The sequence below is a fragment of the Vulpes lagopus genome, chromosome 2, assembly GCF_018345385.1.
Source record: "Vulpes lagopus strain Blue_001 chromosome 2, ASM1834538v1, whole genome shotgun sequence".
In the NCBI taxonomy this organism is placed as follows: Eukaryota; Metazoa; Chordata; class Mammalia; order Carnivora; family Canidae; genus Vulpes; species Vulpes lagopus.
The window spans coordinates 146,341,834-146,366,798 of NC_054825.1; the positions used below are offsets into that span (position 1 = coordinate 146,341,834).

A 24,965-nucleotide genomic window follows, 5' to 3' on the forward strand; every position below is an offset into this window, starting at 1 on the left:
AGAGGCTCATAAGGAAGACGGTGCAGCAGAGCAGCCTCTATGGACGGTCCAATAAAAGATCAGTGACAGTCTTTGTGCAGGGATTAAACAAACAAACAAAATCACCTTTTAGTTCTCAGTAGAGGCTACAGGCCTGTTCAGGTTTTATTTGTCATTTAAATGGAAAGACCTCATAAAAATGGCTAGCACCTAGATGAAGGAACGCTTTTTTTTTCCTTCCAGTTCTCCCTCCCTCCGTTCCTTCCTTCCTTCCTTCCTTCCTTCCTTCCTTCCTTCCTTTCTTTTTCATTCTTTCCTTTTCTTACTGCCGTCTGCACTTCACGCTTGCTCAGACCCCTTTCTGGCAGTGAGTTTCACCTGGTGTGCTTGCCTCTGCCCACACACCAGGTCAGAGCCGAATTTTATTTTCTTCGGGTAATGGTTATCAAGCGACTCTGTTTCGTGCCCCAGCACCCTATGGAGGAGTTCGGAACCTCAGCCTGAGACAGCTGGGTCCTCCAGCTCCCTTCGGGTCTGGGTGACCAGACAAGAGGCTCTGTCCAGGAAGGAAGAAGGGCTGTCTGTGTTCATGCCTCCACTGGGCAGTGTGGATGGGGTCAGCCCCATGAGGCCCATCTCTCCGTCTCCCCAGGACAACCACCTGGAGAAGTTCTTCACCCTCTGCCACTCCCTGGAGAGCCAGGTGACCTTCCCCATCCGCGTGCTGGACCAGAAGATCAGCGAGACTTCTCTGGAGCACGAGCTGAAGCTCAGTCTCATCTGCCTCAATTCCTCCCGCTTGGAGCCCCTTGTCCTCTTCCTGCACCTGGTGCTGGACAAGCTCTTCCAGCTGTCCGTGCAGCCCATGCTCATCGCCGGACAGACAGGTGGGAGGCCTGCGGGGCTTGCAGGGAGTCAGGGCAGGTGGGCTGCACCTTATACGACATGTAATCTTTCAGAAATCCTGAGAACAAGGGACAATGGGATCTTCCTTTCTATTGCTGATGTGAGTCCAAGGGAAGCCAGGTCCAGTGATTATTTTTTTGTTGTTGAGACTCTCTGGGAGTTTTTTTAAAAAAAACCCAAAAACCTATTATTATAGGATGCTTCCAGTTATTCAAGTTATAGTTTTTTGTTTTGTTTTGTTTTTTTTAAAGATTTTATTTATTTATGTTACAGAGTGAGAGAGTACAAGCAGGGGAGTGGCAGGCAGAGGGAAAGGAAGAGGCGACTTCTCGCTGAACAGGGAGCCTGATGTGGGGCTCAATCCCAGTGGGATCATGACCTGAGCCAAAGGCCATTGCTTCACCAACTGAGCCACCCAGGTGCCCCCCAATTTATAGTTATATGTATTGAATGATTAGACGCAATCTTTCAAATTCCATTCCTGGCAATTGGTGGACTTACTCTACTTCTGAGATATTTTTTTTGCTTGGCTACCGAGGAAATACAATGTTAGGAGGAAGTAAAACAGCTCGTATTCCATGGAAGGAAAGGAAATTTCTAAATTGAAATTCAGTGTGATCACTTTTTTTTTAATTGAAATATACACATACTTTAAAATTCACTAAAGCACATACAATTCATTGGCTTTTAGCTCCCTGTGCCCGTTAGGATCCACTCCCCATTCACCCTTGCCCCCAGCCCCTGGCAGCCACTCATCAACTTTCTGTCTTACAATGTATTTTAAATGCTTGCTTTGAACAAATTAACTCTAAATACAGTGTGTCAGATGTCCCTGGAGACAATGTCATGTAATAGCTGGGTGCGGTGGTTCTCTGCCTCCTGCAGTTTGACACTGGTTTTGGCTGGGCTTATGTCATTTTGTGCCCTCCCATCCAGCAGATGTCTTTTGGGTACCACTCATGCTCCCAGTACTCTGCTAAGCATTGTGGGCTCTGCAGTAATAGTCAAGAATATATGGGACCTTGGAAGACTTAAATCATAGCAAAGAGCAGCGACACAGGACCATCCTCAAAGGGACACAGCTAAATGTTGGGGGTGGGGCTGGTAAAAACATCCATCTGGGAGGACAAAGGAGGCCTTCCAGGAAGAAGCTAGTATTTGAGATGGGTTTGAAGGTGGCATGGGAAAAAAAGAGGCCAACATGGGGATTTTAAGATGCACAGGGCAAAAGCAGAAAACCAGAGTGTCTGGTTTAGAGCAAAAGTGGTTCCAAAAACAGTATCAAAAGACACTTTCCTGGGAGTGTCAGAAAAGAAGCAAATAACACGGCTGGGCTGTGGCATGTGAGTGAGTTGGTGGGGAGGGAATGATGAACTCATGGTCTGCCACACATGCTGAAGACCTTTCAGAGCCGGGGATGAACAGGACCTCTGTTCACTGTGCCCTGGGATCTTCTCTCAAGGCTCCACAGATAGGGTGTCCTATGCTGTAGGCCTGCATTGCATAGGGGCAGCTGCTAGATGCCTGCAGAGGGGCAAGCTTGCATGCTCCCCAGATCCCTTTCCGTGCCCTCGCCCTCACGTATTTGTTCCAGCTGTTTAACAGAGACCTGGGCATTAGGCAAAGTGTTCATTCCTATGCTTTGAGCTCCTGCCTTGTAGCAAGTTGCCACCTGCCATGGGGAGAGAGAAGGCTGAAGAGGTGGAAGCACGTGGTATAGAAGTATTCATTCAGAACCTACCCGTCAGGCACTGGGGAGACCAGGAGGTGGAGAAGTGTCCTTCATCCCGGAAGGCTGGAGGCCTGCTCTGAGAGACAGAGCTCATAGCCAGGAACAGCCCAGGAACTATGTGTCTTGGTGTCACCGAAGCCCTGTGCTGAGTGGTGTCAGAGGCTTCCTGGGGGCGGGGGGATGGTGCCCAGCAGTGAAGGGCTGGTGGGATTTTGCCGGTGGCAGCTCGGAGGGCTTTCTAGGTGAGGGCAACAGCGTGAGCAAAAGTGCAGAGCTAAGACAGAGCCGACATGTGATGGGGACAGAACAACAGCTGCTTCATTTTAAAGGAAGTTGAGTTTGAACAGAAAAGGGTCCGAGGTTGAGTAGCGAAGGTGGAGCCATGCTCTGGAGGGTTTGGAGCTCCCGAACAAGACCGTCCACAGTAAATCAGCAGTTTTGTGCGGGCCCACTGTGGAGAAGGGCGTGAGACATCTGCATTTGTAGATGAATCTGTACCCAGAGAATCTTCAGGGGGCAACAGCGCATCTCAAACCGGGGTGGGCACGCATGAGAATCACCTGCACGTCTTGTTAAATGCAGATCCTGACTCAGTAGGTCTGCAGTGGAGCCTGAGAGTCTGTGTGTCTAACACACTCCCAGGAGACAGTGCTCATGGCAAGGCCGGTCCCACTGAGCAGCACCAGGTCACAGCCAGGTGGAGAAGGGCGGGGAGGATGTCTAGACGGGCTGGTGTCTTTGCCGTGAAGAGCTCCAGTGCTGGCCACAGGGGGCAGATGAAGGAGGCAAGGTGAGGTCATCTGTAGTAAGCAGACCAGGGGTGAAGGGGTTGTCCCCAACACAACTCGCCCTGCCCTAGCCATCGTTGTGAGCAACCCGGTTCCTCTGGCCAGCGGTGAGGACTCCCAGACACTGCCCCAGAGAACATTCTAGTTTGGGTTCGTTCATGACCAGGTGTGAGGCCACTCATTTTTCTCTTGGTTCTTTAGCCAACTTCTCCCAGTTTGCGTTTGAGTCCGTGGTGGCCATTGCCAACAGTCTGCACAACAGCAAGGACCTGGCCAAGGACCAGCACGGCAGGAACTGCCTCCTGGCCTCCTATGTGCACTATGTCTTCCGCCTGCCCGAGCCGCCGAGGGACCCGCCCAAGTCAGGTAGGGTCTCCCCTCAGCCTGGGCACCTGGCGGGCAGGCCCTGTCCCATTCCACCCCGCCCCATCCCCACCCCCTGCCCATAACTCAAAATATAATAGCCCACAGTGAAATTTTATACTTAAATTATTATTCAGTTAAAACTGATTTCATTAATTTTTAATTTATTTATGGATCATTTACCCAAAACCTATGTGAATGCTGAAATTAAAAGTTTATTTCTAGATTCCCCGCCTCCCTGCTTGCTTTCTCCCTGCCTCCCTCCCTCTTTTTTTTTTTTCCCAAGATTTATTTATTTTAGAGAGACAGGGCTCATGAGCATGGGGAGTGGCAGAGGGACAGGAAAAGAATCTCAAGCCTACTCCCCACTCCAACTCTGTCACCTGAGCTGAAATCAATAGTTGGACATTTAACTGACTCAGCCATCAAGGACCCCTCCCTCCCTCTTTTTATACTCTAAGCATTTATTTTTTTTCTGGCTGGGCTATAACCCTTCCCTGGTCTTTACCCAGTGGGTAATTTCTGATTCAGGCGGGGATCTTTATTTTCAAAGATGACAACGGGTGTGTAGGATGCTAGGCTAATAATGAAAAGGAAAACGATAAATATCCGATAGTGGTGGTGAGCACTGGTTCCTAAAGTTTTCATTATGAAAAGCTAAATCCCTTTCCTCTTTTCCCCCCAAACTAAACTTTTGAAATAATGACCATGTATTTCTCCACTCTTCCCAATTATGTACAGAGGTAATCCTTGCAGGATGTAAAAAGCATCAACAAGTTTACAAAATTCCAGGTCCCAGCAAAGAAACTTGCCATTTTTATTAATCCATTAAGCCTCAAGGCAAGTTAACCTGTCATTTTGATTGAGTTTTTAAAGGTACTGGTATTATCTCATAGACTTGCATAATCACTTCGGGAGACATGTACATACTTAAAAGTGAAAAACAATATGTAGTATATACTTACCCTCGTGAGGTGCAGATGAGTCTTTGGATTCTTGGATGTCTGAAGATCTTGCATGACTTACAAAATTGTCTGAATTTAAATATCAATAAATTTAAAAGTCCCTATTCCCAGCTTGCCTTGAGCAAGCAGAAGCTCCCGCAACCCTGGGGGCTATTTCCCCATGGCAATAATAGGGTGAAGTTCAATAGCAGTGCCTACCTTTGGATGAGGCAGGAGTTTCCAGTTTATCCCAGTCCTCACCACTCCCTGCTGCCTCATGCTCTATCTACTTACCCCCTTCTGGCCTCCCCCCAAGCATTTGATAATAAGACCCTAATTCTAAGATCTAAGCAAGTGGGTTTGCATCCCCCTCTCCACCCTATCCCTCTGCAGTTCCCTTTCAAGTACAGTAAGTGACTCTGATCCCCTTCTGTTAACATGTCTGTACCTGGTGGGGTGCAGGTGGCCCCGTGGCCCTCCCTGACCCTCGCTACCACACATATGGACGCACGTCTGCTGCTGCCGTGAGTTCAAAGCTGATGCAGGCCCGGGTGATGAGCAGTAGTAACCCAGACCTTGCAGGGACACACTGTGCCGCAGATGAAGAAGTGAAGAACATCATGTCTTCAAAGGTACCGAAGGGGGACGCCTGGGTGGCTCAGCGGTTGAGCATCTGCTGTTGGCTCAGGTCGTGATCCCGGGATCCTGGGATCGAGTCCTGCATCGGGCTCCCTACAGGAAGCCTGCTTCCCCCTCTGCCTATGTCTCTGTGTCTCCCATGGATAAATAAAATATTAAAAAAAAAAGGTACGGAAGGTGTCAAAGCCTGGAAAGTGACACAAGCTTTTATATTTTTAACTAAAACTTGGAGAGATAACACAAAATCGACCACTACCAGGGCCACTGCTCTGCTGGTCACATGTTCTAATGCCTCAGCTTTAGAAATGATGGAGATCATTCTGAAAAGAGACCAGACAGGCATCTGAAGATCTGCTCAGTTAGTTGAAGTTTTTGAAGTTAGTAGGAAGCTTTTACAGCACAGCTGATTTAGCCACATGGAGGCAATGAAGTCTCTCTTCAAGAAAAACCATGTAGCTTCAACTTTTTTGTTGTTGCATAGAATGGTTGTTTTGTATTTTGTGTCATTTACTGTTTTTAATATCTGCCCTTTACATTCGTTAACATCCATAGATTATCTTATATAATAATTCCAAAGAGCAAAGCCAGGGTTTATAAACAAAAAATGAGGTCCTGAGAGGATTGATGACTTGGACTACACTTGATCTTAGCCAAAAGGCCGAGAAGCGATGATGACTTGGACTATATATAGTTTTCCTTTGATGAATTCTTTGCTTCTTCTTGATATTATTTTTGTTAACTGTTGTAGACTTCTAGAATTATTGTGACTATAGTACAGAAACTTTCTGCATACTAACCTCCTTGCTGTTAACATTTTACTTTAGAATAGTATGTGTGTCACAATTAATGATCAATTAATATTGATCTGTGACTATTATTAACTGAATTTCATATTTTAATCGTATTTTCTCAGTTTTTTCCCAATGTATGTCCTTTTTCTCTTCCGGGGTCCTACCCAGGGTACCACATTTATATTTTTTAGTCAGATCTCCTTAGTCTCCTCTTGATTGTGACAATTTTGTAGACATCTCTTGTCTTGACACTTTTGAGGAATCCTGGTCAGATATTTTATAGAATGTGTCCCATTTGCAAATATTTTTCAAACTGTGGTATACCCACACACACCATAAAATTCACCCTTCTTAGTGAATAATTCTGTGTTGTTTGTTTTTCCACAAAGCCACCACAGATTCTTTGTCTGAATTTTCTTTCCAATTATCTGTGGCTTCTGTGGCTTAACTTTTAGAGGGATATACTTTCCCCTGATTGCAATAAATCAAACCCTCTAGGTTTCAACATAATTCCTCTTACCAAATTTACCCACTTGAGACAGTATGTTGTGAAGAAAAAGGAATCTAGAGACCGAGGTTGGGTCTGGACTCTACCACCACCCAGCTGTGTGGTCATGGGTGAGTCCACTCCTGCCCTGGGTCTCATTTTCCTCATCTCTGTAGAGTTGCTGAACCCTGGATGAACTTAAGGATCATCAATAGATCCACAACTAGGGATTCTGACAATCTAGAGTGTGCACCACATGAAACTGTTCCTATCTCACACTTTTTGACTTACAGAATCGACCCAGGGCTGTGCCGGAGCTGGCTTCTACCAGTTTCTGAGAACTGATTATTCAAATTTTCTAGAATTTTCTGAGCCGGTTGTTAGATAACATTAAAAATGAAATTATATAAAATAATGCATAAATTATATTAATTAAAAAATAAAATACGGTATGGTATCTTCAGTTGTATCTTAACTGGACATTGGTGCAAAACCTAGTGAAACCTGAATCTGTGGTTTAGTTGCTAGTAATGAGCCAGTGTTAATTTCTTGGTTTTGACAAATGTACCAGAGTTACATAAGATATGACATCAAGAGGAACAGGGTGAAAAAGGGGCTGCGAGACCTCTATACCACCTTTGCAACTTGTTCATAAGTCCAAAATTATTCCACTTTAAAAAGGTAGTGGAACACCATCCTCACTGTTTTACTACACTGTTTTACTACATTTTACTCTTATCTGTTTTCTGAGGTTACTACATTTTCCTCACTGTTTTACTACATTTTACTCTTATCTGTTTTCTGAGGTTATTTGTTATCTGTATGGTGGAGATACTACGTAATGATTTGCTAGTGCACATCTCTTCCCAACACTGTGTTCAGTGACGTCATGTGAACTTGAAATCTGCTGTGATAAAAGTATTTAAGGTACAGAAATAGGCAAATGCTGCAAATTGGCTCCTCCCCCCAAGAGCTGGTTGTTAGACATTTGCCAACACACCATGGTCCAACCTCCTAAGGTAAGGTTCCTTTAAGCATTAGCATTTTCTGATTGAACAGGTGACAAGTGGCCTCCCGTTATCATTGGCGGCCTTGGTTGTTATGGTTTCCTTTAATTAAAGTGAAAATATTAAATTTCTATGTGGATTGGGTTAAGAATTTCCTACTTGTTTTGTGGCAGGGGGAGAACGTTTGTCCACAGTGGTTTTTGACAATTTTTAACATGTTTAGGAGGCTGTACCATCCTAGCCCACAGAGAGGCACTGTTCCCACACATTTTTTATGCTCCCCCAATAAAATCAGAATGTCAAAGGGACTTCAGCACCCCCTGTTCCTAACTAGGTTTTAACTATGAGTTGCCCTGCACACTAAACTGCTAACAGTGATTATCTCAGGAGCAAGTAGAATGAGGTGTGACTTGACATTCTTTGCTTCATTTTGTATTTATTTATGGCAATTGTTTTATCTTTGTAGCCAGAAAAAAAATAAACTATGTTAAAAATGACTTCTGAGGTTGTGAGTTCCAGACCACTGGCTCATCCTTTCATTGAACCACCGTCAGTGGACAGATGAGTCATGGTTTGTGTATTTCAGACTGCTGATCGCAACTGCAACCGGATGTCTTATTATTGCTCGGGCAATAATGATGTTCCCAGTTCCACGGCAGCCCCAAGGCCAGCCAGCAAGAAGGTACTGAGTGGGACAGTTGTGAGGATAATTTACCCATGTCCTCTCACTGTGATTGATAATAGACTCCATCAAAGTGCTCTTCTGCATCATTCCCACTCTCACGCATGTGCGCACACACACACACACACACAGGTGCACGCACGCATTTTTTTGTAGCTATGTTCCTTGTCATCTATTTTTTGACCAGTTGGTTCCTATTCACTAAGGGTTCTCCAACTTACCGTGCATCAGAAGCACCAGCAGGACTTGGTACTGATTGCTGGACCCTACCTGCCACCGCCCCCCGCTCCCCCCACCCCCCGCCCAGGAGTTTCTGATTCAATAGTTCTGAAGTGGGGGCCTGAGAATCTGCATTTCTTACAAGTTCCCAGGTGATGCTCATCCAGGGACCACAGTCTGAGAACCACCACATTAGGTTCTTTCTCAGTAGGAGGTGAGCTGGGGACAGTTACTCCTCAACAGAAGGGAATGGCAATAATTAGGTGTCATTTATTTCAATACTGTATCAAGTGACATGAAAGGCTTTCCTCCAAATTCTTTCTAATCAGCTTTACTTATGAGTTCAGAGACTTTACAAGCTGTTTGCCAGAGCATCTGATAATAACAAAAATTCCCCAGTCGTGGCCTCGGCCTGTGTGGTCTAAGGGGTGGGGGTGGGGGTGTCTTTTTTCTCTGCGGGGCACCCAAGAGTTGCTGCATTAGAGTAGTTACTGAAATGAAGGTCTTGAGTGTCTCTCAAGACCCTTATTAAAATGTAAATATGCTGATTGGAAGGATAACACGGGAAGCCATTTGCAACAGCTGACACCACAGGAATGTTTATTAAACATGCCAGGAGGGAATGAGCCTCAGCTCAGCAATCTTTGCACCAAGTGAGGGAAAGATCAAGCGTTGGGTGGTGGTGGTGGTGGGGTTACGGCTGCCAGGGCCTGAGGGTGCAGACTTGTCAATAATCCGGGCCCCATATGTCTGGGGCTCAGAGGTACCAGGAGTTAATTTTCAAAGAAGTGAAAGGAGATATGGCTAGGTGCTGAAAATAATTTTTCACTTAACTCTAAAACTTAGCTTTGGGCTCTGCAGGGACTGGTTACATGTACCATTTGTCCTTTTTAAAAGCCATGGTTTGCCCACAGCCTGGCTTCCTTCAGGCAAGCGAGCGTGCGGTTTTGCTGTTGCCTTGATTTGACTCTGTCCCTGGTCACCTCAATGACTAGAAAAGAATCATTTCACTTTGGAGGGAAGTTTAGACACTATGTTTCTTCACTAGCTCAGCAAAAAGGATTTAGCTGTTTGGCTATCTTCTCTAACCTCGGGAGCAAGGTGTTCTAGTAATAATGTTGCCTGGTAAGCAACATAAATTACTTTAAGAAGCAGCTTATCCTCGTCTAATCTCTTCTTGCCATAAGACTCTGGCAGTCAAACTGACCTACTTTCCAGAGGTTACCTTTGAAGCTAGCGGAGCGAGTCTTTCCTACAGGGGCAAGACCCAGGCATAGCCGACTTACATCATGTGCTTGCTTAGACCACCTGCTAGATTAACATTCCGCCTCCTGCCGCTCCCAGGCGGGTGAGCCTCATGGACGTCTCCGAGCAGCAGACAAATGCGTTTCTGTGTATTAAGATTATAAAGGTTTGACTCACCTAGTAGAATGAGGGGGAACCTCCTGACATGCTGAAGCACTTAAGCATTTTACATTCATCACTGTTAACTGGCTGAGGATATAGATAGTTAGAATCCCCAGAGATCTGCACATAGATTTTTCTATTTGTGTCCTCTTAGTATAGCTTAGTGACTCTCAAATGTTAATGTACATAAGATGGTAAATTGAGTTGCACCCACATTATGCAGGGCAGGAACCATAAAAATGTGTCAGGACAGTCTTTGCTATAATCAATTTTTTTCAGGGGTTGAATTTGAAACTTAACTGCCATATATGTTTAGGGTGTGGTATTAGGCTGTTCAAATAGTTTTAGCTCTCTTACCCCCAGAAGGATAAACAGTTAATTCATCTGTATTGATTGTAGGTTTTATGGCCATCGGATTAATGAAATCCCCAGAAAATACCCAGACATCATTTTTACTGGTAGTTAAGGTCACCACCCATCCCACTTTGCCCAGGACCAAGGGCTCCCTGGGATGCAGGACTTTTCTGTTTTCAGACCGAGATGGTCTCGGGAAAACTGAGATAATTTGGTTGCCCTACCTCTAGTCTTGAGCTCCTTCCCCAGCAAAACTGTTGTCAGGAGTCTGATGTAGCCAGATAAACCAGGGAATGTAAAATGTACCAAAGATGCAGAAGTCACCATCTGCTACATTTGCTGTCGAGGAGTTGGGTACTTTGAAGGGAAGGGTAGACATAAAGCAGAGCTGAGGAACTTTCTAGCATCTGACCCTGGGACACAGGGAGTTGAGAGGTTGTAAGTTCAGGCTGCTACCACCATCTCCCTCAGAGGATCTACTCAGAACCCCAACCCATCACGTTTCCCACAGTGCCACAATGGGATTGTGAAAACTAGAATCGTCCTCTCTGGAAGGAAGCTTAGATATCACCTAGACAGTGGTTCTCTAATTGAGGTCCCTGCACCAGCAGCACCAGCAACACCTGAGAACTTGTTAGAAATGCAAATTCTCAGGCCCTGCCCCAGATCTACCAAATCCAAACCCAAAAGGCTGAGGGTGGACCCAACAGTCTTATGTGTCTTACCATTCCCTTTAGGGGATTCTGATGCACGTTCCAGTTTGGCCACCATGGTTACCCTCCATTTTATGGATGAGAACATTGAGGGCAAAGAGAGGAATGGCTTGCCCGTGGTCATGCAGAAGGTTTGCAGCAGAGCCTAAGGGGAAAGTAACAGTCCCAGGTCTGACTGCTACCCAGGAATGCAGAGTCACTCCCAGGCTGAGGCCATTCCTTCAGACCTACCTCTCTTACCTGATACCATCACTCACCAACTCCTACCCACCTAGAAGATCCTCCATCTCAAGTAGCTTCAGCATTGACTTTGCCATCCGCTGGTGGTCTGGGGCACCTGGGATGGCCATGTTAGTGACTAACAGTTGGTACAAGAGAGAAGAGATGTTGGTGTAGAAAGCACCTGTCATCTCAGACTGGCTTCTGTCATTGTTGTCCAGCATTTCCACGAGGAGCTCGCCCTGCAGATGGTGGTCAGCACCGGGATAGTGAGAGAAACCGTCTTCAAGTACGCCTGGTTCTTCTTTGACCTTCTGGTGAGATTCTTGTGTGTTCGTGTCTGTGCGCGGCCGGGCATGAGGCATGTTACAGGAAGGCAGTGAGGTTGCCCCCACCATTTGCCCCTTAGGCACTGATGCTTTATCCTCCAAGTCGCTCCCCCTGAAAACCTCAGGTGGTTCCTTAAAATCCACCTCTGCCCAACTTCTAAGAGTTCTTGTTGATGCCCACTGGAGAACACACCTCCAGCCTCTTGCTTCTCCCCATCTGTCTTCTCTGCTCCCTACCTGGTTGATCGACCATCCTCTCTCGGGCGCCTCTTGCAATAACTTCCTCTTTTGCTTGCCTGCATCTGTTTCTGTGCCGGTCTGTCCACTCTGATGGGGCTGCCAATTCTTCAAACACATCATGTCATTCTCCTCTTGAAAACCCTTCAGTACTTTCCAGTGTTCTGCAAATAAAGCACACACTTTATCATGGCCTACAGAGCACTTGTATGATCCTGTTTCCTTCTAACTCTTACCTGAGCTCCTATTAGCTTGCCCCCTCTTTCAGCCACATTGTTCCCATTTTGGTTCTTTGGAGGTATTGTGGCCTTTCCAGCCTCAAAGCCTTTCTCAGATTCTCTCTCTCCTCCCTGCCCCCCCATCCCCTCCACACACACACACACACACACACACACACACACACATGCACATTTTGGGTTTGAGCTTATTATATGTTACCACCTCTGAGAAGGCTTTCAGAGCAGCTTACACTACAGTATGTCTTCCTCTCTATTATTCTCCTTTTGAACACCCTGTTTACCTCAATTCCAGCAGTTATCACAATTTAGAATTGTTTTTCTGTATTGCTTATTTAGTTTCTAGGACTTGGGTCTATCTTCTTTATGATACTATCCGTAGCCCTAGCATGCTACTTGGTATCAGACAAGCACCAACTGATATTAATTGGGGAAGAAAGAAAAATGAAACTTGTTAATCTGTTTCCCCTGTAACTTCTATCACATGTCTATCAGAAGGGCAAAAGGCACAGCCATATTCCTTCATTTTAGAATGAAGACAGTAATACTAATACCTGTTTTGTAATTGATTGCTGAAGTGAAAAGATTTTTACCATAAAGCAACTAAAAGTATCCATTTTATCAATGCTGATAAATGGAGATAAGTTTTGACGTGATGTTAAATGAAAAAGCTATAAAAGTATAGGCACCAACTGTAGTTAACCCATGAACAATGTGGGGGTGAGAAGCACCAACCCATGCCCCTGCATGGCTGAAAATTCGCATGTAACTTTTGACTCCCCAAAAACATAACAACTAATAGCCTACTATTGACCAGAAGCCTTGCTGATAACCTAACAGTCAATTAATACATATATTGTATGTTTTGTGTATTATATACTGCATTCATGTGATAAAGCAAGGTAAAAGAAAAGAAAATGTTAAGAAATCATAAGGAAGACAAAATACATTTACAGGGGTATACTGTACTTATCCAAAAAAATCCGCATGTAAGTGAACCCACACAGTTCAAACCCATATTGCTCAAGACTCAACTGTACATAAAAATGTATATATGAACAATCCCAGGGATTAGGATTGGGAGGGGGATTAGGATTTAGTGATAGAGTCAGCTTTATATTCACTGGGTTCTTTCTACTGTGACATTAAGTGAATAGTTTTTTTAAACTTTTATTGAGTACCCATTTTTTTAAAGATTTTTTTTTTTAATTTGAGAGAGAGCATGAGTAGGGAGAGGGCAATGTGGGCTCAATCCCAAAGGCTTAACCCACTGAGCCATCCAGAAGCCCCATAATTTTTTAAGAGAGAGATGGTAAGATTTACCCCATGACCTCTAGTTTGTCTATTTAAGTTCAAACCTAAGGACAAGGGAACACTACTGAACAATAGAATACAGACAACAGACAGGACACCTGGGTGGCTCAGTGCCTTGGGCTCAGGTCGTGATCCCAGGGTTCTGGGATCGAGTCCCATATTGGGCTACCCACAGGGAGCCTGCTTTTCCCTCTGCCTGTGTCTCTGCCTCTCTCTCTGTGTCTCTCTTGAACAAATAAAACCTTAAAAAAACAAACAGGATACAGACAATGGAGGCCCAAAGGAAACAAAATAAAAGTCATGCAGGGGAGGAAATGCAAAGTGATGTGCAGTTGGGTGAAAAATAAGTCATGGGGATCCCTGGGTGGCTCAGCGGTTTAGCACCTGCCTTTGGCCCAGGGCATGATCCTGGAGTCCCAGGATCGAGTACCGCGTCAGGCTCCTGGCATGGAGCCTGCTTCTCCCTCTGCCTGTGTCTCTGCCTCTCTCTCTGTCTATCATAAATAAATAAATAAATAAATAAATAAATAAATAAATAAATAAATAAATCTTTAAAAAATAAAATATGTCAGGCCCATGCCACAAAAACATCCAGGATTCCAATTTTTTAGCATCTCACCTAGTCCCAACCCCTAGCTTGAGAAAGCTCAGTTTCAAATTCTTGCAACAGCATCAGCAATGGGGGCATGGGGGTTGCTTAGTAAAATTAGGGCCAATTCTTAAAACCCTTCTTGGAACTACTGAATGCAGTAAGGAAGGATGGAAGCCAGTGGTGTACATTAACCTGTCTTCCTGGGTGACTTCTGTGCTTACTAGAGATCCACTAGTTCATGCCATCCCTGCCCTGCAAGGCCTCAGCAGGGCTAAGGGTCTTCATACCTGGTTAGCACCAGGATTTTCCATTCTAAAAGCCAGGCTTATCTAGGTGACTGGCCGCAGCCTATGAGTCTTGGAGCAACAGTGTTAGGAGTGAGACATTGACCTCTGTGCTTCTGGCAGCAAATCGACTGGTCTTAAAACTCTCTCTTGAGGCATGAGTGAGAAGTATTAATACCAACACTCCATGCCCTGTCCATCCTTCTATTTACTTATCCCACTTGCTGTCAAGTTTCTTCATAAAGAGGATTCACTTGGGTCCTAATCCATCTATGGACAATTCATACAAATAATCTTCATATTGCAATTGCATGTTGCAATTGAGTTCATCTGTCATATTGCCAATGAAATGTCAAGAAGCAAAAACTAAATTGTAGAATCTCAGTGAACAGAGTCCCAGAGGAAAGCAGGATCCCAATTCAAAAATGCTTTATGTCATTTATTCACATGCGTGCACACATATGTCCACATTCACTTCACCTAATCATTCTTAGGTACTATTCAGTAGTTATATAAGTACAATTGTTAGACCAGAGAACCAATCCCCTAGAACGGTGGTTCTCAAACTTGGCTATGTGAAAGTTCCAGTAGCAGCTCTAAGGGCTCAGTCCTTGGAAACTCAGTAAAGACCTGTGTGCGATAAGTACCCTGAAGACTTATCCTCACTGCACACACAGGACACCAAAGCTAAGTAGGGTTTGCCCAGCCCTCCCACCACTGAGGACCAGAGCCTCACGACTCTAGTCCAGCTTCTGTTCCTTTGCCATTTTGCTTCTCCTTGGAAGCTCAAAGTTACAAAACATTCCCTTAGCCTAACCAATTAACAATATGCAAAACCTTTATATTCAGAAGCCAACTTTAATGCACCATTGCGCATTCCCAGCCAGAATGAACCCAGCCTTGGGAGGCCTGAGCGGCTCCGCCTGACATCCTAGAGCTCTGTCTTGAAGGCAAGTTTGTATTCTCTGCAGGCATCACAATGCCTCTGTCCTTCATATGGTCCCAGGAACAGCTGGCATCCCTGAGGAAGGAAAAACAATGACATCCAAAACATACTGTGCATCTTGCTGTGTATGCACTGGGCACCATTTTCAGCTTTATCTCACTTAATCCTTAAGCAGCCTTGAGGCCAGAGTTTTCTATCATTCCAGCACATAGATGGGGTTGGAGGAAGTGTGGTGACTATAAGGAGGAGTATTCAGGTCTACCAAAGGCTTTGTCTGCTTTACTGCCCTTAACTACAGGGAGCTAAGAACCATGAAAAAGGTGAAAATCACTTTTGATCTTGCACATTTATTTACTGGGACTCAGTGGCTCTGGGAGAGGAAGCAAAAGCTAAAGCTGATAGCTCGCCTTCCCTCCAGGAGTCCTTGATGGTAAACAGATGAGGTAGTTGGAAGGAAAGCTTCTGCTGATCTGAGCATATGGAAAGGGTTGGTCAACAGGCAGATCTTCCAAAACACGGGGTCCCCAGGGCTCTGCATGTTGTAACCTAACTATGTTAGGGTCCTGGCAGGACACCGTTGGCATCACTCAGAAGGTTTGATAGGAAAGCATTCATCAAAGGGACAGTGGTGCCAGGGTGTGAGCACATGGGGTTAGTGAGGCCCAGGGAGGAGCCTTTATCTATCCATTCTAGCTCTAAAAGGGCAAAGGTAGGGGACCTATTGTAACTGGGACTTAGAGAAAGCGGAGGCAGAGCAGAGGATCCCCTAACAGGAGCTAGAGTTCTACAGAAATGTCACCACTGCCAGAGGCTCATGGTGGCCCAGAGGAGGACAGGAGAGTGGACAAAATACCAGGACCTCTGTGTCCTCTCCCTCACTGATCCCCTGCTGGTGCCTCCCATTGGCCAACTCCAAGCAGAAGTCCAAGGACAAGGAGGCCTGAGAGATATGGTTCTTAGAGATCAGCTTCCCAAGGTTCAGAGATTGACACGGAATGCCAAGAAGTGGATCTCGGTGCTGGGGTGGAGGTAGATGGAGATTATTAGCACCAGCCAGAACTTTGCAAAGGAAACTGATCCATCCCAGACTCAGGATACATAGTCCTCCATGCATCACTTGTGCATTTGCCTTACAGATGCTCAGGAAGTTATTTAAAAACCAAAACAGTTTTTCCCCCCAAGAAGCTTGCAGAGAAAGAAAGGACAGCTTCCTTAGACTTAGCCAACAACCTGGGCCATTTAACACCCTTCAAGTGTGTTAATGCCCGGGCGCTAATGAACAACTACTTTGGCATCAGAGCTGTTGAATGCAGGCCTTGGGCCAATTTCACGCTTGCTAATGAATAAATCCCTGTGCTTCTAGAAACTGCTGAGCCAGGCTTCAGGGACCCACAGGTAAATAGGTGGCCCAGTTTACTCAGAAAATGAAGTCTTGCACCAAGGGGTTCTTTAGAAGTACCCCTTCTGTGAATGGATCATGAAGGCCACCAGTGGGGGGTATTTTTGTGCCTTACCCCACCTACAAATAATAGACCAAGCATCCTCTGGTATTTATTTCTACTGGATGTTCTTCTCTGAGGAGCCGAAGGACACAGTAGCTGGCAAGTAACTTACAATCTGGAAAGAGGCCATGAGTTAGAAGTACGGTATTGTGAGAATTATTTATTTGGTTGTAGGTTGGCCAAGCTCAACAGGCAGAAGCCGGATATAACAGTGAGTTCTAAAAGTCTGGGGCTAGGGTGAGTTAGCCAGAAGAAAATCAAGATCGGGGCAGCTGAAAACAAAGAGGCCTTGTCTTTCCAGGTCCTTTGTTGGGAACATAGTGAGAGGGACACTTTTGTCAGACAGAAATGGAGTCCAGTCCCCATCTCTCACCCTGACCCTCCCTCCTACCAAGTACATGAGACTCTATGGGGTACAGACTCATCTGTGTGTCCTGAACCAGGCAGGACTCTACAGTGAAGAGAGTCTATGGTCCTTATGCTGGGCTTAGGAGTTTATGTTCTTAAGGTCCTTCCTGAGCTGCCTGTGGTATTATCGGAAAATAAAAAACACATAAAGCCTGTCTGTTAGTCTCTTCTTATTTTACATTCTCTCTATTTCTTATCTCTGCTTGTCTCAATGCTAATGAAAATTGCTGGCCTGCATTCTCACAACCAGAAATCTGTTGGTAGTACATTAAAGTTCTCCCCTAAAGAGACTTCAGTTCACATCATAGGAGTGGAGAGCATTTTCCCCATATAACTGTCTTTGTGCACCCTTCTTCTAGCCCTGACCTAAGGCATCATCTTCAGGTAAAAGTGGGCAGTTAACTGCTAGGGCCGTTTCTTTTTGCAGTGACTCTCTGACTAGCTTAGGCACATTCACAAAAATGACCTCAGAGGATAGGCATCTGAGGATAAGAACTCCCGGTTTTGCCCATCAGTGTTCCCTGATAGCTCTAAGTGATTTCTAACAAGGACGAGACACAACCTCAGATGGTATCAAAGGGGTTGTATTACCCACGAGTCTCCTGGCCTCAAGAAGAGGCCCAAAAAACAAAACATGATCTCGATTTGAAATTGTGGTAGGCATTGAGCTGGTGTCATATATTGTCATGTATTTTTTTAATATATATTTTTAAATATATAAATATACATATTTTAAGGCAATAGATAAAACAAGTGAGTCTTACTGAATTCAAAACATAACTCCTCCTAGAGGCAATGTTCCAAATACTGGTTAAGTTTCCACCTAGCATAATTTAGAATTGTTTCTGGAAAACTATGCTCCCTGTTTCAACTTGAAACTCAAGAGGAACATTTCCTCCCCCCCGCCCCGCCCCTTCTCCTTTATTGTAGTTTTGAGGACAGAAGTGACTTCAGTTCACATCAAGAACAGTATCATAAACAGCTCCCTTTGTGTCATGTGTTGAGGGCCATCATCAAGTGATGCCTGAGTGGCTACAGGACCACCATCTAGGTCTGCCTTCTCATGGGTGGTTGAGGGAAGGGGAGCCTTCCAACACTGTAGCCAAAGAACTAAGCTCCCTGGCTTTGTGAGCAGAAAGAAGGAAGCCCCCTGGCTTGGGGTCAAGAAGAGGACATCCTTCCCACCTCCTGCCACCATGGTAACCCTCAATGGGGCAGGAGCATTTTTTTTGTCCAGAGTCCTCTTGGACAACCGCCAGTGCAGATAAAGTGTTAGAAAATCCACTGCTAATGAGCTTTTCTCCAAATCTTTCACCCTTTTCCCCAATGTACCCGCAGGTCACCGATTTCTGTGTTGACATTTCCCCCACTCTCCCGTAGGTGAAAAGCATGGCGCAGTACGTACACAACATGGACAAACGGGACAATTTTCGGAGGACTCGTTTTTCCGACCGTTTCAAAGATGACATAACTACTATTGTTAATGTGGTCACCTCGGAGACTGCAGCCCTTTTAGTGAAACCTCAGAAGGTAACTGGGCCTTTATATTCTTTATTTTCTAAATCTTTTACCTTTTTCTGTTATTTCCATAAGCAGACAAAAATAAGCGTCATCTTAAGATAGTAATTGAGATGTAACTAACTAGACGTGACAACTTAGTGCAGTTATTACACTGGGTGGGACTCTCGGGTGGGGCTGTGGCTTGTCAATAAAGATACGGAGGGGAAGTATTCTCTTCTTAGAAAATACATCTTGAAGTGTTACAGGGTAAAGGGCACGATTTTTGCAGCCTGCTCTCAGAGTCAAGAACTCAGAAAAAAAAATTGCTATATATAGAAAGAATGATAAAGCTAATGTACCAAAATGTGAAGTATTGATAACTCTGGTTAAAGGACATGTAGGAGTTCTTTACACTGTTCTTGCACCGTTTCTATGCTTGAAATTATTTCAAAATAAAAAGTTGAAAAATGAATAAAATGAAGTCAAATTTAGAAGGCAGATATAATATTTGAGGCAGCGGTGGTCATCATTGATACCTTTATCATTACTGAGAATTTGTATAGTACCAAGTGTTCAGGAGATTTCCATCTGGTTATTTCTCATGGCAAACTTTCTCGGTGCAGCAGGCATGGAAAAAGGACGCACAGTGAGACTGATAGATTTTCCAAAAGCCATGCAGCTAGCAACAAAGCCAGGACTGAAGATTCCCAGCCCAGAATATTCAGACAGTTACGTAAACTCCCCAGGAGTGTCCCCTGTGCAGGATACCAGAGCAGGCGGCCTACCACTCAGAGATACTGTGGAAACTTCTCTGTCAGGTCTCTAGCCATCCCAGGGACTGTTCAGCTTGGCCTGAATTTGCAAACTGCACATCATAACAAAAGGAAAATATTTTTCCAATCATATTTTCAATAGAGGCAGAGAAAATTGATTTATCATTCCTAGAATGAAGGACATAAATAGGAAAGAATGAATTCCCAGTTGCTCTGAGGTGCTGTAAAATCTCTTCATAAATACGAGCCCCAAGAAGTAACCAAAACAAAAGCTCTTGCCTCAATTCATGCAAGAGTTCACTGTACCGTGTGTAACTCTGACCTCTCTTAGGCTGGGAATGCTGCCTAATTGGAGGACAAAAAAATTCTTAGGTAAAGAACCAGTTCTTCTATCTTGATTAGATTTTCTCAACAATCCTTATAAATTAACAATCTGTCTCACTGAAGAAAGCAGATACATTTCAAGTTAATTTTGCCAAAACAACAGTTACTAGTAATAAATAAGTTATGGTGGAACCATATGAACAAATACAAGATAACCATTAAAAACAGGTTTTGAAGAAATGCTAAAAAGGTAGGAAGATGTTCATTGTATAACATTGAATGAAAAAATTCAAGGCCCAATATTGTGTATAGAGAACGAGCTCAATTATATACATATAAATATGCATGTAGGGAGGGGGAAAAAAAGAGGACATGTACCTAAATATTCATCGTAAATGAAGAATTGCTTGGTTGAACCTAACACTCCTGGCCACCTGCTAAGGGCTGACTTATATTTGCTGCAATTTTGCAGCTTCACCAGCTTTGCCCAGTGTCTTCCCCGGGGTAGTGGCTGAAATAACAGGACCTGTCTGTTCCCGCTTTCCCACCAGGGACCTGGTGGTTCACGATCAGGGTTTTCTGCAAACTATTGGTTTGTTTTTAAGGAAACTGAACAGGCAGAGAAGATGAACATAAGCCTGGCTTTCTTCTTGTATGACCTCCTCTCACTCATGGATCGGGGCTTCGTATTTAACCTCATCAAACATTACTGTAACCAGGTGAGTGTCCCACAGACAATCGCTGTGCTGTTCTGGTTCCTTCTCCAGTGTCATACTCATTGCCATGGCATGCTGTCATACATACCCATGGCCAAGTTAGCTTGACTCCTGTACGTTCTGGGCTTGGTGAGCATTTATTTTATGTCATTTGTTTCCTGCTGTGGGCACCGCTAGACACACTGGTTCACGCGGATTCCTGGAACGTTTGCCAGCCCAGCCCAGAAGGGTCAGCAAGTGAATGTGGGACAATTGAAAGGATCTTCTGAGTGATCTTCTTCATTGGAACATTTAACAAAAACCATGTGATGGTAGTGTTCAGTCACAGACTGGGTCTAGAACTCAAAGTATGAGGTCTCTTTTCACATACTAGGGTAGTTAATTACGATGTCATTGTAGAATTCTGGCTTTCAGGAACCCCGATGAAGTCAGCCAGAGAGACTGAACCTCACTGAGCAGAGAGCAAGTATTTACAATCTAAGAGCGTCTTAGCAGTACCACCACCTCTTCAGATTTTTAAGTCGGATTCTGCTCTTCTTCACCATCTTCTTTCAGCTGTTCCAGCAGTAGTAATATCAGTAGTGTTTGGTTGCTACTGTTGCTTCTCCTTTCCTTGCATATTCTTCCTTTGGCACCACTACCACTGTCACTACCACTGTCACCACTACCCACCAGCACTGTCACCACCTCCAACTGCCCTTACCACCCAGACCCTCCACCATCACCAGCACTGTCACCACATCTGGCTTCTTCCTGTGAACCAGGCACTGTGCTGAACATTTTATAGAAATAGTATCTTTAATCCTTGCAAGGTGTCGTCTACCTTTGGCAAATGATAAAGTTGAGGTTTTTTTTTTTTTTTTTTTTTAAAGTTGAGGTTTAAAAGAATCATGGAACTTGTCTAGGTTGGAAAGAGCTACATCTACCCAACTCCAGGGTACAATGGATTCATTCCTCTGTTCTATCAGGCCTGGCTCTCTGTGGTTCTTCTCTTAGTGACCCTAAGTCATTCATTCAACTTATCTGGGTCTCATTGCCTCATTTGTAGTATAAAAGGATTTCTTGGGATCCCTGGGTGCCAAAATGCTAAGGCGTGATCCTGGAGACCCGGGATCGAGTCCCACGTCGGGCTCCCTGCATGGAGCCTGCTTCTCCCTCTGCCTCTGCCTCTCTCTCTTTCTCTGTGTGTCTCTCATGAATAAATAAAATCTTAAAAAAAAAAAAAAAAGGATTTCTCCCTGTCCCCCTCAAAAGACCATGACTTTTCTAGAGGAACTCCTGATAAGGAAACCGACCTGTAAAAAGAGAAGCCTGGGGGCATCTGGGTGACTCCATTGGTAAAGCATCTGGCTTCAGCTCAGGTTGTGATACCAGGGTTCTGGGATCAAGCTCTGCGTCCAGCTCCCTGCTTAGTGGGGAGTCTGTTTCTCCCTCTACCTCTGCTCTTCTCCTGCTCCATGCTCTCTTACTTTCTCTTTCTCTTGCTCTCTCTCAAATAAATAAATCTTTAAAAAAGAGAGAATCCTAAGGAAACATGAGAATTCCCAGAACACCAATATCTTGCATGCCCTGACCTCCTGCCCCTGCGTGGATCTTCTGTTTCAGATTCCACCAGAATGGAGAGGTGGAGAACTATGTCATTCCTCTTTGCCATTCCGCTCAGGTTATTTAGGATAATAGGACATCAGATGAATTGCAAACATGAGTTAATAAGTTTTCCAAAATAGGTCATTGGATGAATTGTGATCATAAGTTAATCCATTTTTCAAAACTTAAATTTGGATATATAGAAAGGAGATACTAAACACCACAATAGCCCAAGGCTAGCTACTTTTAAAGAAAAAAATTACTCATGACACTTCCTCAGGGCCATAGAGATAGGTGCGGGGACCGTTGCAATGGGATTTCACGGTACAGGAGATTGGGCTCAGCTATAAATATAAGGAAAAATGAGAACTTACAGCCAGGGAGCAAGAGTGGGGGGATTAGTGGATGAAAAATGAGTAAGCAGAAGCATCAGAAGTGAGGAGGATTCTGGCTAAACCAACCTACCAGGGATTCTTGCTGGAGACAGGCCAGGGGGACCAGAAACCACCTGGAAAGTGGTGAGGGACTAGGGATGAGGAATTGGTCAGATATCAAGGTGGTCTGAGATCGAGGCTGGAGAGGACTGGCTAAACAGATTTAGCAGGATCCTTGCTAAGATCGAGCTCTCAAGGACATGCCCAAGGGTGGGCCTATTTGAAAAACAGCTCAGAGGAGCCTGGCTCACATTTGGTGAAGGAGAGAATCTTCATCACTCATGGACACTCTTCATTACCAAAAGGCGAACAAGGCAGTCCAAAGGAGATGTCCGCCTGCCCCACAGAGGCACTTTATAATTTTCTCTTTTGCTTTCCTTTCTTCTCTCTCTCTCTCTGTTTTCAGTCTTTTCCTTTTCTTTTAAGTTAGGCTGTGCTTCTGATTTACCCTCTCTTTCTTCCTTTTTTCCGTGTCAGCTTCTGGAGAGCCTCAGACTTGGAATTTGAAGACCTGTGTTCTAATTCCAGTGATGCCATTAAACTAGTCTGTGATTTGGGCAGTTTAACATTTGCATCAGTAGCTCTTTCATCTGCAAAAAGCCAGAGCTGAGTTAGATTTATTCAGGCTTTAACATTTTGATTCTATGGTCTGCTTGCAGTGACGTCTGTGGATATTGTTTAGCATAATTAGTGTAGCGCTCAGGCCTGAAGTGGTAACAGTCAATGTAGTCAATGGTGATTCCATTCATTAATCCCAGCTATCTAGAGACAGTATGAACATCATACCTGAGCCAAGTTATAGTCTTCCAAAATCCTCGGATTTTATCATTTTGCATACCCGCATTCAAACACCCTATCTTGTTTTCCGCTTTATGACAAAGAGTATGATCTTAGCCTTTTTTAAATAGTCACTCACAATAGACAGAAACCTAGCTTTTCTTTCTTTCTTTCTTTCTTTCTTTTCTTTCTTTCTTTCTTTCTTTCTTTCTTTCTTTCTTTCTTTCTTTCTTTTTGAGGAAAATGCTTGTTTCCACTGCATTTATTACTAATATAAAAAATGTTAAAAAGAAAAAAAAATTCATTCTCAATTTTCCAACGACTCTCAACCTTCCCTCTTGCCCACACAACTCCTGACCCATTTCCTCAGGGTCACTGCAAAACCGAACCTGTTCATGGCCATTTTCACAGAAAACAACCAGTACCAGGGATGTAGGGAAGAAGGTTAGATGAAGGCGACAGTTCCGTCCAGGTTCCACCCAAGGGTAGGCCAGGTGGAAATTCACAGAATTCAGACAAAAGGGCTGGTGGCCTCACAATGACGTACTCTAACTAAAGTGGGCTGGAGAGGAGATAGGATAGCCCATAAGAGACTTTAGAGGATATCTCATGGGCTTGGTCAAACCCCGAAAAACCGACACCAGGAGAATGGGGAAACCAGGGAGGCAGTCTTGCAGAAAATTTCACAATTCTCCCATGTTGGGAGGTGTGGAAAGTCTAGAGGGCATCAAGAGCCTCACCCATGTTGGCAGAAAACCTTACTCTAGTGTTGGGGAGTCACAATGATGCCACAGACACTGAAAAAGGCTACGTATGGGGGGATGCCCAGTTTCACAAAGCACAATGATCACAGACCAGAGCGGTGGGGATCATGCTACTGACGCAAGATCTACAAAATCCAAAAGCAGGGAGAGTGGCCTTTCAGGGAGTAACTCTGCCCAGTCATCCGTACTTCACTCCAGGTCAACCTGGTGAGTTTCACAAAGCAACTGGCAATTTTAGGGGTAGGGTTTGTCACATAAAAAGAACTTAAAACAAGCAGCTAGAAGGTAATGGTAGGAAACTGCTCCAGGGCTCTTAGGAACTGAGAGCAGTACCTAGGGCTGGGTGGACAGATGCACAACAAACAGCACCAAAGAGGTTTCCTGTTCAGCAGTCAATAGGTGAAGGGGAAGAGGATCCAGGAGGCAGTTGAAGAAAGCAAAGGTGGAGTCCTGAAGGCGAGTCTCTGGAGGCTGGATCAGAAGCCCATACGCTGGGCACCAGAGATGAAACACAACTCTGGACCCCAAATGGGGGAGGTGGCAGATGGGGGTGGGTGTCACTGACTGAGGGTGGAACAGCCTCACAGTAGCCGTCACAGGGCCACAGGGAAGTACATGGTCGCTAGGTCAGAGGGCTCCTTCCAGCCTGGATGGGAAGGCAGAGTCTCACAGAGGAGGTCCATTGACGCCTGGGTGGTAGAAGGCACAGAGGTCCTCATATCAACAGTGGCCCTTTTTGGCAAAGTGTCAGCAGACAGGGCAGTTGGATTTGTCTTCCATAACTTGGGGGCCATCCTTTGGTGGGCAGGTATTTTTGATAAGAGACCAACTTTTGAGCCTTCAGGGATTTCACAAAGAGCAGGCTTTCACAAAGAGCAGGTCTCCAGGATCACAAGGCGGCGCTAAACCACTGAGCCACCCGGGCGGCCCTAGATGTCACTTTTAATGTACCACTTAATTAATACCCATTCCTGAGTAGTGACACTGAGGCCACTACCCTGGGTCCTGACCT

At 44.8% G+C, this 24,965-nt stretch overlaps 1 protein-coding gene and 1 long non-coding RNA gene across 4 annotated transcripts in view; one reads left to right on the top strand and one right to left on the bottom strand.

Annotated features, from left to right (window-relative positions):
- Positions 1 to 24,965, top strand: part of DOCK8 (dedicator of cytokinesis 8) — a 229,953-nt gene that overhangs the window by 149,341 nt on the left and 55,647 nt on the right. For all 3 annotated transcript variants that reach the window (XM_041740118.1, XM_041740127.1, XM_041740135.1), the window contains exons 20-26: positions 632 to 866; positions 3,607 to 3,771; positions 5,175 to 5,344; positions 8,223 to 8,318; positions 11,452 to 11,547; positions 18,459 to 18,608; positions 20,281 to 20,394. In XM_041740118.1, coding sequence (XP_041596052.1) covers positions 632 to 866; positions 3,607 to 3,771; positions 5,175 to 5,344; positions 8,223 to 8,318; positions 11,452 to 11,547; positions 18,459 to 18,608; positions 20,281 to 20,394 — 1,026 coding nt within the window. The remainder of the gene's footprint in view (positions 1 to 631; positions 867 to 3,606; positions 3,772 to 5,174; positions 5,345 to 8,222; positions 8,319 to 11,451; positions 11,548 to 18,458; positions 18,609 to 20,280; positions 20,395 to 24,965) is intronic.
- Positions 2,929 to 5,166, bottom strand: LOC121482287. Its single transcript, XR_005985587.1, has 2 exons — positions 4,734 to 5,166; positions 2,929 to 3,417 (listed from the first exon to the last, which is right to left on the bottom strand). It is a non-coding gene; the product is annotated as an uncharacterized LOC121482287 (long non-coding RNA).